Below are 15,217 nucleotides of genomic sequence, written 5' to 3' on the forward strand. Positions count from 1 at the left end.
GGCTTAATTATTTATTTACTAACTAACTGAATAATCACACAGAATTACATAAACATACAAACAGGAGAGCTTACACATTGATTACTACACAATGCAATGAAAAAGCCCTAGTGGACTAAACTGATATGACAGCTTGTTTCACAAAATGGCGGATTCAAAAAAGAAGGAAAGGGAGAGACAAAGGAATTCCACTAACATACATACAGCAATAACTATGCTCAAGGAAATGCAAATACTTTGCACATGAACGGCCGCTCATTTGAAAGAATTGCAATGTAAATATTTACGTGTGTATGTCTTTGCAGTCTGTCTTTTGAAAACACTCGATCCATCTACAGGGAGTAATTTGACAGGAAGTCTCAAGTTGTAACTCTCTGGTTGTCCACCAGAGATCACCATGTCTTTTGTAGGCCTAGCTTCTTGGTTTCAGGTGTCTGTGATGTTGCCGAGGAAGTGTTTGTTAGAATGGATCTTTCAGAGTACCACCTGGTGGTTCTCGGTCGAGTTTACTAGACTAAAGTAGTTAAAGAGCTGCAGACTGAATGTTCCTGTGTAGTCTTCATCTTCTTCACTCAAGAAAGTTTCAGTGTCTAGCCATTCCGTACCTTTCAGCTCATGCTGTCGGTCACGCTTGTCTAATGTAGAGCTAGAACCATTTTACACGCCCGTAGCAACCCGACAATGTACTGGTCTCTAGAGATTTACATTTCTTACTCATTTCTGCGTGTGGACTGCATCCTCACGTTCTCTATTCTAATGTACATTTCGCTAGCGGTCGTTTATGAGCACTCACCTTTGGAGGGCGGTTCCATCATGTTGCCACAATGTCTGTGCTCACATGGCCAGGGTTACTGACTTGGTAAAACTTTTATATGAAAAACAATTCTCATTTAAAAGGCTAACATAACATTTCATCTTCTCACAAATAGTTTCACACTTAATTATATACAGTTGAAGTCGGAAGTTTACATACACCTTAGCCAAACACATTTAAACTCAGTTTTTCACATTTCCTGTCATTTAATCCTAGTAAAAATTCCCTGTCTTAGGTCAGTTAGGATCACCACTTTATTTTAAGAATGTGAAATGTCAGAATAATAGTAGAGAGAATTATTTCTTTCAACTTTTGTTTTCTTTCATCACATTCCCAGTGGGTCAGAAGTTGACATAACTCAATTAGTATTTGGTAGCATTGCCTTTAAATTGTTTAACTTGGGTCAAACGTTTCGGGTAGCCTTCCACAAGCTTCCCACAATAAGTTGGGTGAATTTTGGCCCATTTCTCTTGACAGAGCTGGTGTAACTGAATCAGGTTTCTAGGTCTCCTTGCTCGCACACGCTTTTTCAGTTCTGCCCACAAATTTTCTATAGGATTGAGGTCAGGGCTTTATGATGGCCACTCCAATACCTTGACTTTGTTGTCCTTTAGCCATTTTTCCACAACTTTGGAAGTATGCTTGGGGTCAATGTTCATTTGGAAGACCCATTTGCGACCAAGCTTTAACTTCCCGACTGATGTGTTGAGATGTTGCTTCAATATATCCACATAATTTTCCTACCTCATGATGCCATCTATTTTGTGAAGTGCACCAGTTCCTACTGCAGAAAAGCACCCCCACAATATGATGCTGCCACCCCCGTGCTTCACGTTTGGGATGGTGTTCTTCGGCTGCAAGCCTCCCCCTTTTTCCTCCAAACATAGCAATGGTCATTATGGCCAAACAGTTCTATTTTTCTTTCATCAGACCAGTAGACATTTCTCCAAAAAGTACGATCTTTGTCCCAATGTGCAGTTGCAAACCGTATTCTGGCTTTTTTATGGCGGTTTTGGAGCAGTGGCTTCTTCCTTGCTGAGCGGCCTTTCAGGTTATGTCGATTTAGGACTCATTTTACTGTTTATATAGATACTTTTGTACCTGTTTCCTCCAGCATCTTCACAAGGTCCTTTGCTTTAGTTCTGGGATTGATTTGCACTTTTCGCAGCAGAGTACATTCATCTCTAGGAGACAGAACGGGTCTCTTTCCTGAGAGGTATGATGGCTGCGTGGTCCCATGGTGTTTATACTCGCGTACTATTGTTTGTACAGATGAACGTGGTACCTTCAGGCTTTTGGAAATTGCTCCCAAGGATGAACCAGAATTGTGGAGGTCAACAGTTTTTTTTCTGAGGTCTTGGCAGCTTTCTTTTGATTTTCCCATGATGTCAAGCAAAGAGGCACTGAGTTTGAAGGTAGGCCTTAAAATACATCCCCAGGTACACCTCCAATTGACTCAAATTATGTCAATTTGCCTATCAGAAGCTTCTAAAACCACAACATAATTTTCTGGAATTTCCCAAGCTGTTTAAAGGCACATTCAACTTAGTGCATGTAACTTCTGACCCTCTGGAATTTTGATACAGTGAATTATAAGTGAAATAATCTGTCTGTAAAACAATTGTTGGAAAAATGTATTTTGTCATGCACAAAGTAGATGTCCTAACCGACTTGCCAAAACTATAGTTTGTTAACAAGACTGCGACCTGGCCAAGATAAAGCAAAGCAGTGTGACACAGACAACAACAGAGTTACACATGGAGTAAACAATAAACAAGCCAATAACACAGTAGAAAAAAATTAAGTCTATATACAGTGTGTGCAAAAGGCGTGAGGAGGTATGCAATAAATAGGCCATAGGAGCGAATAATTACAATTTAGCAGGAGCATATGATGATGTGCAAGTAGAGATACTGGTGTGCAAAAGAGCAGAAAAGTAAATCAAATAAAAACAGTATGGGGATGAGGTAGGTAGATTGGGTGGGCAATTTACAGATGGACTATGTGATAACTGGGAAATATACATATTCAGAGATACAGTTGTTATACCGTCCTTAATGAGATCCCAAAACAACTGCTCTGACATAATTGTTCTTTAAGTACCCACGGACCTTTCAAACTGTTTGCATTACAGAAATATTCTTTCATTATTCAACCTTTTGATGTTACCGTACTGCAACGTCTCTCTCTGTGGTAACAATGGAATTTTACTTCCATTTCTGAAAATCAAATCAAATCAAATCAAATTTTATTTGTCACATACACATGGTTAGCAGATGTTAATGCGAGTGTAGCGAAATGCTTGTGCTTCTAGTTCCGACAATGCAGTAATAACCAACGAGTAATCTAACCTAACAATTCCACAACTCCTACCTTATACACACAAGTGTAAAGGGATAAAGAATATGTACAGTGGGGCAAAAAAGTATTTAGTCAGCGACCAATTGTGCAAGTTCTCCCACTTAAAAAGATGAGAGAGGCCTGTAATTTTCATCATAGGTACACTTCAACTATGACAGACAAAATGAGAAAAAAAAATCCAGAAAATCACATTGTAGGATTTTTAATGAATTTATTTGCATATTATGGTGGAAAATAAGTATTTGGTCAATAACAAAAGTTTATCTCAATACTTTGTTATATACCCTTTGTTGTCAATGACAGAGGTCAAATGTTTTCTGTAAGTCTTCACAAGGTTTTCACACACTGTTGCTGGTATTTTGGCCCATTCCTCCATGCAGATCTCCTCTAGAGCAATGATGTTTTGGGGCTGCTGCTGGGATGCTCTCGATTGTGCATCTGTAAATAACACGTAAAAAAAAAAAATACTGCATAGTTTCCTAGGAACGCGAAGCGAGGCGGCCATCTCTGTCGGCGCCGGAAGTATTAAAAAAGAGTGGGGGAGAGCGTTTTCCTGCAGGTATTTTCGACCATCATAAAACTGTGGTGGGAGGGGGGGGGGGTCTGGCGCATATGATCCTCACCCAAAAGGTCAAGGCCTGACAGCACGCACACACACATAGTGTTTGATATGGGTAAGTTTAGGCTCTCCGAACATTCACACCTGGCTCGATGGGCAATCAGCAAGCAATTGTCTTGACTTGAACAGAAAAGTGAACATTCACACATTTGCAATGTTTTTTATTAAACCAATATATAGCAATATAGTATTGATCAAAAGCAACAGCATTTAGTGCCCATCACTCAGATTCAGTTAATGTCGTGGTGCTCTTCAAATAAGATGTATTTGACCCATATCTGATCTCTTCTCTCCCCTGACAGAGGTGTCTACCCTGCCTCCCCAGCCCTCCCTGTCCCAGTTGGCCCTGGTTCTGTCTGTGGGGACTTCAGCCCTCATTGCTGCCCTGCTGTTGGCTGTGTCTGGAGTCATGATCAGTAAGCAGTGAAATGCATAGGATACAAATGCAGACTTATGCGGGGACACAAATGCACGCACACTTTTAGCATGAGGAATATTGCAAACGTAGGTATTTGAGGTTATCCATACATACATACTGTACTGTGCGCACACAACACACACCATTGCATCTGAACACATGTTATGTGCACACAAGCACATGTACAGTTCAAGTCAAAAGTTTCGGCACACCTACTCATTCCAGGGTTTTTCTTTATTTGTACTATTTTCTACATTGTAGAAAATTAGTGCAGACATCACAAATATGAAATAACACATATGGAATGATGTAGTAACCAAAACAACTTTGCACACTCTTGGCATTCTCTAAACCAGTTACACCTGGAATAAGTTTCCAACAGTCTTGAAGTAGTTCCCACATATGCTGAGCACTTGTTGACTGCTTTTCCTTCACTCTGCGGTCCAACTCATCCCAAACCATCTCAATTGGGTTGAGATCAGGTGATTGTGGAGGCAAGGTCCTCTGATGCAGAACTCCATCACTCTCCTTCTTTGTCAAATAGCCCTTACACAGCCTGGAGGTGTGTTGTCATTGTCCTCTTGAAAAACAAATGATAGTCCTACCAGTGCAAAGCAAATGGGATGGCGTATCACTTCAGAATGCTGTGGTAGTCATGCTAGTTAAGTGTGCCTTGAAGTCTAAATAAATCACTGACAGTGTCACCAGCAAAGCACCCCCACACCATCACACCTCCTCCTCCGTGCTTCCGGTGGGAACCACACATGCGGAGATCATCCGTTCACCTACTCTGCATCTCACAAAGACACAGACTCGTCATACCGAAGGACAGATTTCCACCAGTCTAAATGAATTCAAATCAAATGTTATTTGTCACATGCGTTGAATACAACAGGTGTAGACCTGTAGACACCTTAGACCTTAAATACTTACTTACAAGCCCTAACCAACAATGCAGATTTAAAAAAATACCTAAAAAATAAGAATAAGACATAAAAGTAACAAATATTTAAAGAACAGCAGTAAAATAACAATAGCAAGGCTATATACAGGGGGTACCGGTACAGCGTTAATGTGAGGGAGCACTGGTTAGTTGAGGTATTTGAAGTAATATGTAGGTACAGTTATTAAAGTGACTATGCATAGATAACAGAGAGTAGCAGCAGCGTAAAAGAGGGGGAGGGGGGGGGGGGGGGTGGAGGTAGTCTGGGTAGCCATTCGATTAGATGTTCATGAGTCTTATGGCTTGGGGGTAGAAGCTGTTTAGAAGCCTCTTGGACCTAGACTTGGCACTCCGGTACCGCTTGCCATGCAGTTGCAGAGAGAACAATTTTTGACTCGTGTGGCTGGAGTCTTTGAACATTTTTAGGGCCATCCTCTGACACTGCCTGTTATAGAGGTCCTGGATGGCAGGAAGATTGGCCCCAGTGTTGTACTGGGCCGTACACACTAGCCTCTGTAGTGCCTTGCGGTCGGAGGCCGAGCAGTTGCCATACCAGGTGGTGATGCAACCAGTTAGGATGATCTCGATGGTGCAGCTGTAGAGGATCTGAGGACCCATGCCAAATCTTTTCAGTCTCCTGAGGGCGAATAGGTTTGTCATGGCCTCTTCACGACTGTGTTGGTGTGCTTGGACCAAATTAGTTTGTTGGTGATGTCTAATGTCCATTGCTCGTGTTTCTTGGCCCAAGCAAGTCTCTTCTTATTATTGGTGTCCTTTACTAGTGGTTTCTTTTTAGCAAATCATCAATAAAGGTCTGATTCACGCAATCTCCTCTGAACAGTTGATGTTGAGATGTGTCTGTTATTTGAGCTCTGTGAAGCATTTATTTGGGCTGCAATTTCGGAGGCTGGTAGCTGTAATGAACTCATCCTCTGCAGCAGAGGTAACTCTGGGTCTTTCTTTCCTGTAGAGGAACCTCTTGAGAGCCAGTTTCATCATAGCGCGTAATGTTTTTTGCGACTATACTTGAAGAAACTTTCAAAGTTCTTTAAATGTTCCGTATTGACTGACATTCATGTTTTAAAGTAACGATGTACTGTCGTTTCTCTTTGCTTTTTTGAGCTGTTCTTGCAATAATACGGGACTTGGTCTTTTACCAAATAGGGCTATCTTCTGTATTCCACCCCTACCTTATCGCAATACAACTGATTGGCTCAAATGCATTTTAAGAAGGAAAGAAATTCCACTAATTAACGTTTAACAAGGCAAAGAAAGGCATTCCATTAATAGAAAGGCATTCCAGGTGACTACCTCGTGAAGCTGAAAGAATGCCAAGAGTGTGCAAAGCTGTCATCAAGGCAAAGGGTGGCTACTTTTTTGAAGAATCTCAAAAATAAAATCTATTTTGATTTGTTTAAATCTTTTTTGGTTACTACATGATTCCATATCTGTTATTTCATTGTTGATGTCTTCCCTATTATCCTACACCCTTGAATGAGTAAATGTGTCCTATATTTTGACTGGTACTGTATGTGCATACACACACACACACAGGAATATTAATGCACACACACAAACACATCATTGCATTTACATTCTTTACAAACACCCACTCGTCCACACTGTCACTTACAAAGGCTGTAGATTCCCTGGAGACTTCTACACAGAATCCGAAAGCACTTACTTACTGGAATAAATACCCTTGGAGGGGGGGCATCATTGTGCTGTCAAGCCCCACATCACATCAGCTGCAACATGATGTACAGGTGGGGGAAGTAGACGTGTGGCGGCATTGCAACGATGAATGACACACACACATGCGAGCGCGCGCGCGCGCACACACCCACCCACCCACCCACCCACCCACACACACTGATGAATGAAAGACACTAATGATGGACAACCAGTTAACTGGCAGTTGACAGAGCTCGTGCATTACCACTTTATAAATAAATAAGTTCACGTACTGTAAATTCAGCGACCTATGTGTTTGCAGCCCTGGTCGGAGCCGTTTGTCTGTCTGCTGCAGCGCTCTAGGGTGTTAATGTGTGTATGTGTACATGTGTATAAGAGGGGGAGGGGAGTGTGTGTCACATAATGTATGTGGCTGTCCTACTGGTTGACTTTTGTATATGTCATGTGGTGTATTTGTTTTCATGTGTACATATTACATAGTTTATTTGTATTCTGCAAATACATATGTTCTTGACATACTATGATAATATTTGGTCACACTTTAAACAGAGTATGCCTTCTAAAGGTGTAGTGAACCCTTTATAAGGCCTACGCAGATACTTCAGTATTATTTCATAAGCACATTTAATACTATATACATTAAAGGGTGGCATAAGGGTCATGACACATTTGGCAAAGCACCAGAAGAAAGCACCTGTTATTATCACCCGTCATATGTTTTACGTTTGCATATGAAGCGTCTGTTGACGATGTACCGACATGGGTCCTTTTTACATTCCTTCACATATCTGTCCATATTTCCTCATAGTATATGTACACTGCTCAAAAAAAATAAAGGGAACACTTAAACAACACATGCACATTTGTGGCCTGCTGGAGGTCATTTTGCAGGGCTCTGGCAGTGCTCCTCCTTGCACAAAGGCGGAGGTAGCGGTCCTGCTGCTGGGTTGTTGCCCTCCTACGGCCTCCTCCACGTCTCCTGATGTACTGGCCTGTCTCCTGGTAGCGCCTCCATGCTCTGGACACTACGCTGACAGACACAGCAAACCTTCTTGCCACAGCTCGCATTGATGTGCCATCCTGGATGAGCTGCACTACCTGAGCCACTTGTGTGGGTTGTAGACTCCGTCTCATGCTACCACTAGAGTGAAAGCACCGCCAGCATTCAAAAGTGACCAAAACATCAGCCAGGAAGCATAGGAACTGAGAAGTGGTCTGTGGTCACCACCTGCAGAATCACTCCTTTATTGGGGGTGTCTTGCTAATTGCCTATAATTTCCACCTTTTGTCTATTCCATTTGCACAACAGCATGTGAAATTTATTGTCAATCAGTGTTGCTTCCTAAGTGGACAGTTTGATTTCACAGAAGTGTGATTGACTTGGAGTTACATTGTGTTGTTTAAGTGTTCCCTTTATTTTTTTGAGCAGTGTATATTCTTGTCTATGCAGTGTACAGGCGTAAGCATACAGAGCTACAGTCCATTCAGCTGGAGCTCCAGAGCCCGGACTGTAAACTGAGCAAGCTGAGGGCTTCAACCATCATGACCGACTACAACCCCAACTACTGCTTCGCTGGGAAGTCCGCCTCTGTCAACGACCTGAAGGAGGTGCCCCGACGCAACATCTCCCTCACCAGGTACACTAGCCTTCAAAAAGTCATAAACAACAACAACAATTAGAAAAAGTTTACTTCAGCTTAAAACTTGCCTCACCCACTACCACCTGGGTGATTCCACAGCAGGTGATTCTTTGTGTAAGAAATCTCACCACACATCAGGGTGGTGTTCATTAGCGGGCCGATTCAGACTTTGGAAATGTACACATTTCTTACACACACCTTTCCTACGCATTTCTCAGTAGTTGATATTCAGACTTACCTATGCAGGTGCGTAATGCGCTCTACAGGTGTGGCTACCTTGCAGGCACTGAAAAAATGTAATCCAACCACTGAAAATCCTCCCACTTGCTGGTCAACACATTTTCTCGTGGCGTTTTCATTCAATAGGGTTTTCAGAGCATTTATCTTAAGCCATCCCGTTAAATACGGTGTAAGTTTAATTACAATTTTGTCGTCAGACTCACTAGAATCCATCTAGAGAACAGGTTCAGAATATAGAGATTAATGAAAGAAATCCATTTAGATATATGCCTATTTTGTTTCCATTTCAGCTTCAACTGGTCCACTTGAAAATACACTGATCTTGTTGATTATTTAGACAAATTCTTGGGTTAGGAAAGTATGTATCAATAAAAAAAAATAAAAAGCATGTTTGGAGATCCTTTACGCAGTAAATATATTGATGAATCCAAAATACAGTGGTTTGATTCATCCTGAAAGTTTCCATATTCAAGTTCAATCCATGAAATATTGGAAGTGTACAATAGGGGTTGAACAATAGTCCTATAAACCTACCCTAATCCTCACTAATCATGGAACTCTATGACAACAGTCCAGTCATTGTGAACCGTGCACCAGGCTCCATGTTTAAACTGCTACATGTGGTCTGAATTCCATAATGATTCAAATGGGCTACATGTCCCAAATTCTCATGGCTCTGGAACTTTCATTACGCATACCTGGCCCCTATTCCTACTGATTGTATTTGTATATATGTTCCCTTTGTTCACCACGGTGCTGTCGATTAATGTTACAATGTCCGTTGGTACGTGTGAGTACCTGTCCTGTGTGTTTTGGCTTTTGAGCCTTTGTGGATTGCGCAGATGATTACGGGTCTCGTCCCGTGTGTTAATCATTGTGCACATGTGCTATTTATTCAAGGTACTCCTCGCTCTTTTGTTTTGGGTTTCTAACCTATGTTTTTTTTACGTGTTTGTTTGGTCTTCGTCCCAGTGCCTTTACACGGTACGCAGTAATTTAGGGTATAATAATAAAAAAATATTATGCATTCCTGCGCCTGTCTCCCGAATCATTGTTACCAACGTGACACAAATTAGTACACAATGTGAGCCTTATATGATCCACTATTGCTAGCGACTTTCAGGAACAACTACACGGGACAGAGAAAAGAAAGATTACAAATTTAGACTAGTTTCCTACGAAGGAAACGAACACTAAGGTGTCAATTATAAATGTATGTGGGTATTACTGACGGTGGCTGCCGATAGTGGCTAAGATTTAACATGATACAAATTGTAAAATAGCCTAAAACTGAGAAAAGCCCTTGCATATAATTAAAACATTCTAAAGCGCATTCAAACAACTATGCAGGTTTGGTGCTGCATAGACCTATAGCTTGGGTCTCCAAATTTCATCCCTGCAAATTATGAGGGCATACAATAAAAACTCTGAATAACGACACAGCTATTTTTAGTCTAGTTCACTGTTGAAAAGGGGCCGCAATACATGTCATGTTGATATGATTTTCAGTTTGTTTCTATATGGTTTCTCATTCGTGTCTAGGGATCATAAGGAAAAATCATCTAAAACAATTTCTTTGTGTATTTACAATCCCCTTCTCCAAATGGATTACTTTAAACATTTTAAATTACAGTGCATGGAGAATGTTTTTATTTCCATCAGAAAAAATACATTAGTGTCACGCCCTGACCTTAGAGAGCCGTTTTCTTTCTCTATTTGGTTAGGTCAGGGTGTGATTTGGGGTGGGCAATCTATGTTCTCTATTTCTTTGTGTTTTGCCGAGTGTGGTTCCCAATCAGAGGCTGCTGTCTTTCATTGTCTCTGATTGGGGATCATACTTAGGCAGCCATTTTTCCCTCCTCCAGTGTGGGATCTTGTCGTTGTTTGAGTGCATGTAGTTTGCACGACGAAGCTTTTCGTTCGTTGTATTGTTTATTGTTTTTTACTTGGTGGAACATTTAAATGAAATTATGTACACCTACCACGCTGCACCTTGGTCTCATTCGAACGACCGACGTTACAGAAGATCCCACCACCAATGGACAAAGCAGCGTGGTCAGGAGGACTGGACCTGGGAGGAAATCCTGGATGGAGCAGGACCCTGGACAAGGGCTGGGGAGTATCGCCGTCCGAAGGAGGAGGTAGAGGCAGCGAAAGCGGAACGGCGACATTACGAGGAGTTAGCTCAACGTAGCAAGCAAAAAACATTTTTTGGGGGGGGGCACACGGGTGGATTGGTGGAGTCAGGGTTCAGACCTGAGCCAACTCCCCAAGCTTACCGTGGGGAGCGTGTGACTGGTCAGGCACCGTGTTATGCGGTGATGCGCCCGTGTCCCCAGTTCGCCAGCACAGCCCAGTGCGGCCTGTTCCAGATCCCTTCACTTGCCGTGCTACAGGGGGGATTCAGCCAGGACGCGTTGTGCCAGCTCTGCGCTCCAGACCTCCAGTGCGCCTCCACGGCCCAGCATATCCTGCGCCGGCTCTACGCACTATGCCTCCAGTGCGCCGTCATAGCCTAGTGCATCCCGTGCCAGCTCTCCACACTCACCGAGCTAAAGTGAGTATAAAGCCAGGATGTGTTGTGGCAGCTCCACTCACTAGGCTGCCAGTATGTCTCCTCAGTCCGGTGAGACCTGTTCTGGCTCCACGTACGGAGCCTCCAGCGACGGTCCCCGGTCCGGAGCCTCCAGCGACGGTCCGGAGCCTCCAGCGACGGTCCGCAGTCCGGAGTCTTCAGCGACGGTCCGCAGCCTGGAGCCTCCAGCGACGATCTGCAGTCCGGAGTCTTCAGTGATGAGCTGCAGTCCAGAGCCTCCAGCGGGGGTTCCCAGTCCAGAGCCTCCAGCGGGGGTTCCCAGTCCAGAGTCTACAGCGACGATCTGCAGTCCGGAGCCTCATGCGGTGGATCCCAGTTCAGAGCCTCCGGCGATGATCAACGGTCCGATTCCTCCGGCAACGATTCAAGGTCCGGAGTCTACGGCGACGATCCACGGTCCGGTTCCACAGAAGCGGAGGAATCAGCGTAGGGAGCCGCCACCGAGATTAGATGCCCACCCAGACCCTCCCCTATAGGTTCAGGATTGCGGCCGGGAGTCCGCACCTTTGTGGAGGGGTACTGTCACGCCATGAGAGCCGTTTTAGAGAGCCGTTTTATTTAGGGAGCCGTTTTAGAGAGCCGTTTTATTTATTGTTACAATTAGCTGCTTTTTCCACTTGGAACCGGCAGGTTCGCTCAACCTTATTCATGGTTTTCTCATGCTTAACTTCTTTGGGACAGGGGGTCAGTATTGAGTAGCTTGGATAAAAAGGTGCCCAGAGTAAACTGCCTGCTACTCTGTCCTAAAAGCTACTCTGAAGTTTCTAAAACTGTTTGAATGATGTCTGTGAGTATAACATAACTCATATGGCAGGCAAAAACCTGAGAAGAAATCCAACCAGGAAGTTGGAAATCTGAGGTTTGTAGTGTTTCAACTCTTTGCCTATCCAAGATACAGTGGAAATTGGGTCATTTTGCACTTCCTAAGGCTTCCACTAGATGTCAACAGTCTATAAAACCTTGTTTGATGCTTCTACTATAAAGGAGGGGGGAATGAGAGGGGATTAAGTCAGAGGTCTGCCAGAGTGCCACGAGCTGGTCATGTGCATTCACATGAGAGGTAGCTTGCGTTCCATTGCATTGCTGAAGACAAAGGAATTCTCCGGTTGGAACATCATTGAAGATGTATGATAAAAACATCCTAAAGATTGATTCTATACTTAGTTTGACATGTTTCTACGAACTGTAATATTACTTTTCGTCTGAACTTTCGCCTGGACCTGCCAGCGCATCGTCAGTTTGGATTGTGTACTAAACGCGCGAACAAAAGGAGGTGTTTGGACATAAATGATGGACTTGATTGAACAAATCAAACATTTATTGTGGAACTGGGATTCCTGGGAGTGCATTCTGATGAAGATCATCAAAGGTAAGTGAATATTTCTAATGATATTTCTGACTTTGTTGACTCCACAACATGGCGGATATCTCTTTGGCTTGTTTGGGCTCTGAGCGCTGTACTCAGATTATTGCATGGTGTGCTTTTTTGAAATCTGACACAGCGGTTGCATTAACTTCTTGACGCACGGATCCCTTTAGCGGAATCATTTTCGTAAACAACCGCTGAATTGCAGAGCGCCAAATAAAATAAAAATACTAAAAATATTTATAATCATGAAATCACAAGCGAAATATACCAAAACACAGCTTAGCTTGTTGTTAATCCACCTATCATGTCAGATTTTGAAAATATGCTTTACAGCGAAAGCAATCCAAGCGTTTGTGAGTTTATCAATCACTAGACAGTAAGAACAGCTAGCCGCAAATTAGCTTGGTCACGAAAGTCAGAAAAGCAATAAAATGAATCGCTTACCTTTGATGATCTTCGGATGTTACACAATAAATGTTATTTTTGTTCGATAAAGATTAGTTTTATAACCAAAAACCGCCATTTGGTTTGCGCGTTATGTTCAGAAAACCACAGGCTCGTTCCGGTCCTGAAGGGCAGACGAAAATTCCAAAAAGTATCCGTAGTGTTTGTAGAAACATGTCAAACGTTTTTTATAATCAATCCTCAGGTTGTTTTTAACTTTTTCTCAATAGGGGGTGCTGTTTTCACTTTGTAAAAAATTCGTTCCCAAATTAAACTGCCTCGTACTCAATTCTTGCTCGTACAATATGCATATTATTATTACTATTGGATAGAAAACACTCTCTAGTTTCTAAAACCGTTTGAATTATATCTGAGAGTAAAACAGAACTCAAGTTGGAGCAATCTTCCTGTCAGCAAGTGAGAAATCTGAAATCAGGCAATCTGTTCCAGGGTCGGTTTATTAATTTGCATGTATTCTATTGGTCGACATGCACTGCATACGCCTTCCCCTGGATGTCAGCAAGCAATGAGAATTGGAATGGAGTTGCTAGGCAGATCTGAGGCCATATAAATGAGCTTGGAACCGGGGGTGCACTCTTTTCAACATTCGCCATGACGCAAGACAGACCTCAGGATTGCGTTCTGGAAAGCTCCCGTTATAGGCCTTAGATATATCCGGCTCTGATTTTATTCGATATAGGTGTTAAAGACATCATAATGTTGTTATTTTAAACCGAGTTATATCAGTTTATATCAGTATATTGCGATTTTCGGATATTTCTTAGTGCTGCGTTATAGTGAGTTGGACACGTCTACGCCACATGGCTAATGTTTACTGCTAATTCCAAAGTTGAAGGCGACAATCTACAACCGAGCAACGATTCCTCTGGACAAAGGACAACTTGCCCAAGATTCTGATGGGAGCTCATCAAAAAGTAAGAAGTATTTATGAAGTTAATTCGTTGTTCTGTTGAAAAATGTAAATCTACTATTCCGCCATTAATTTCGGTGCGGTCTCGCTTTAACGCACGCTGTATGTCGTAGTAACGTTAATTTTAAAAATCTAACACAGCGGTTGCATTAAGAACTAATGTATCTTTCATTTGCTGTCCAACCTGTATTTTTTTTGGTCAAGTTTATGATTAGTTACTGATTAGATTAGGTGCCTCTCCCAAGATTTCTCCCGACATTTTGTTTGCATTTTGGCTACTATTCATATTGTATAACCACGATTTGTGCCGCTAAATATGCACATTTTCGAACAAACTCTATATGTATTGTGTAATATGATGTTATAGGACTGTCATCTGAAGAAGTTTGAGAAGGTTAGTGAAAAAATTAATATCTTTTGCTGGTTTATTCGTTATCGCTATTGTTGGCTTGAATCAATGCTGTTGTGTGGTTGGCTATTGTAGTAAGCTAATATAATGCTATATTGTGTTTTCGCTGTAAAACACTTAAAAAATCTGAAATATTGGCTAGATTCACAAGATCTTTGTCTTTCATTTGCTGTACGCTGTGTATTTTTCAGAAATGTTTTATGATGAGTATTTAGGTAATTCACGTTGGTCTCTGTAGTTATTCTAGTTGCTTTGGTGAGAGTTGTGATGGTGGCTGCAATGGTAAACTATGATTTATACCTGAAATATGCACATTTTTCTAACAAAACATATGCTATACAATAAATATGTTATCAGAAGTCCTATGAGTGTCATCTGATGAAGATCATCAAAGGTTAGTGATTCATTTTATCTCTATTTATGCTTTTTGGGACTCCTCTCTTTGGCTGGAAAAATGGCTGTGTTTTTTTGGGCTATGTACTGACCTAACATAATCGTTTGGTGTGCTTTCGTCGTAAAGCCTTTTTGAAATCTGATACGTTGGCTGTATTCACAACAAGTGTAGCTTTAATTAGGTGTAATGCATGTGTGATTTCATGAAAGTAAAATGTTTATACTAATTTATTTGAATTTGGCGCTCTGCCTTTTCACTGGATGTTGGCCATGCGGGACGCTAGCGTCCCACATATCCGAGAGAGGTACATAAAGGTAAAATAAAACTTAAATTGTCCTGCTGGA

General features: G+C 42.1%; 1 protein-coding gene across 1 annotated transcript in view; it reads left to right on the top strand.

Annotated features, from left to right (window-relative positions):
• Positions 1–15,217, top strand: part of LOC120025103 (ALK tyrosine kinase receptor-like) — a 151,067-nt gene that overhangs the window by 60,147 nt on the left and 75,703 nt on the right. The window contains exons 11-12 of the mRNA XM_038969536.1: positions 4,097–4,210; positions 8,301–8,487. Of these exons, the coding sequence (XP_038825464.1) occupies positions 4,097–4,210; positions 8,301–8,487 (301 nt within the window). The remainder of the gene's footprint in view (positions 1–4,096; positions 4,211–8,300; positions 8,488–15,217) is intronic.

This window comes from Salvelinus namaycush, chromosome 30, assembly GCF_016432855.1.
Source record: "Salvelinus namaycush isolate Seneca chromosome 30, SaNama_1.0, whole genome shotgun sequence".
Taxonomy (NCBI): Eukaryota; Metazoa; Chordata; class Actinopteri; order Salmoniformes; family Salmonidae; genus Salvelinus; species Salvelinus namaycush.